The sequence below is a fragment of the Aptenodytes forsteri genome, unplaced genomic scaffold (assembly GCF_000699145.1).
Source record: "Aptenodytes forsteri isolate BGI_AS27 unplaced genomic scaffold, ASM69914v1 Scaffold939, whole genome shotgun sequence".
Lineage (NCBI taxonomy): Eukaryota > Metazoa > Chordata > Aves > Sphenisciformes > Spheniscidae > Aptenodytes > Aptenodytes forsteri.
Genome location: NW_008794138.1, coordinates 8489 through 9711, shown reverse-complemented (window position 1 = coordinate 9711; position 1223 = coordinate 8489). Strand labels below are relative to the sequence as shown.

General features: G+C 58.1%; 1 protein-coding gene across 1 annotated transcript in view; it reads left to right on the top strand.

Moving 5' to 3' along the window:
- Positions 1 to 1223, top strand: part of SYMPK (symplekin) — a gene marked incomplete at both ends in the record, with an annotated part of 12046 nt that overhangs the window by 2472 nt on the left and 8351 nt on the right. The window contains 1 exon segment of the mRNA XM_019471942.1: positions 1004 to 1217. Within this exon segment, the coding sequence (XP_019327487.1) occupies positions 1004 to 1217 (214 nt within the window).

Below are 1223 nucleotides of genomic sequence, written 5' to 3'. Positions count from 1 at the left end.
TGTGCGTGTGTGTGTGTGTGCGCGCGCGCGCGTCCCCCCCTCCGTTTTCCTCCACGCCGGCGCCTTTTGGGGGTGCTCACCCACCCGGCCCTCCCCGTTTGTCGCCGACGAGCGGAACGCACCTCTCTCGAAAGAGAGAAGCGGCAGCGTGTTTTGTTGAGGTAAAAGAAGAATCTGACAGAGTTCGAGGAGCTGGATGGAGTTTAACAGCCGTTTGACGGGTTCGTTAAGTTTGACGGCGAGGCTCGCCCTATTACTGACCGCGTGGAAGAAACGCGCAAGGGAAAGACTGAGTTAGAATCGAGTTAGAATGATTCCCCCAGAGACGCAAGGAGTGAGGAGGACCCTCCCGTTGAGCCATGAGGTTCAGAGTTGGACCCCCTTTGCTTTCTAAACTCCTTACGGAGCCTAGCTGCGGCCGGATCCCATCTTAGTCTCAGACTTGGGCAAGGGTTTATGTCTAACGGAATTATCTGCACAACGTTTATCATAACATTGAGTAGCTACGTGGATTAGTAATGTTTCATTAGTATTAATCGAGCGTGCTATCAGTCACGTACCGAGGATCTGTCGCGGGTAAGGGATCCCTGCGCCTTGCCTAAGGAAGGGTCTCTTAGTCTCGGGTGAGGAATCTCAAACCTTGAGAGGCGTCCCTCCTCAAGGGGAGAGTTGCCTGGCGCGCAGTCCAGCTGCGATTCAGGGAGAGCTCCAGCTGGGCCCGTCCTGACGGTAATAATTATAGAGCGAAGTAGTCGGCTGCTGGTCAATAGGACGGACGAGGCAGATGTCTTCGTTTTAGCTCCGGTATCTCGTTCCGTACTTTGGTTATCTTGGCGGTTTTGGGTTTCGAAACCACCTTTCGGAATATTTTTCCTTCGCTCCCTTGTACACGAGCCGGGAGCTTTCCAGCTCGCCGGTTCACCCCGAGGGCGTGAGGCCGGTTGCTCCTTAGCCTGAGCCGAGGTACGGCGAGGGGTCAGGCGTCCCCGTCGTACCGTTTCAGGCGTGGAGCAGACGAAGCACCTGAAGGAGGAGCCGAAGGAGGAGAAGGCGGCCAAGCCGGAGAGCGTGGTGATCAAGCGGCGGCTGTCGGCGCTGGCCCAGGGCCAGGCCATCTCGGTGCTGGGCGCCCAAGGCTCGGCCGCCAACCTGCTGGAGGAGGAAGCCCCGCAAGCCAAACGTCGCCCTGAGCCCATCATCCCAGCCACGCAGCCCCGGTGAGC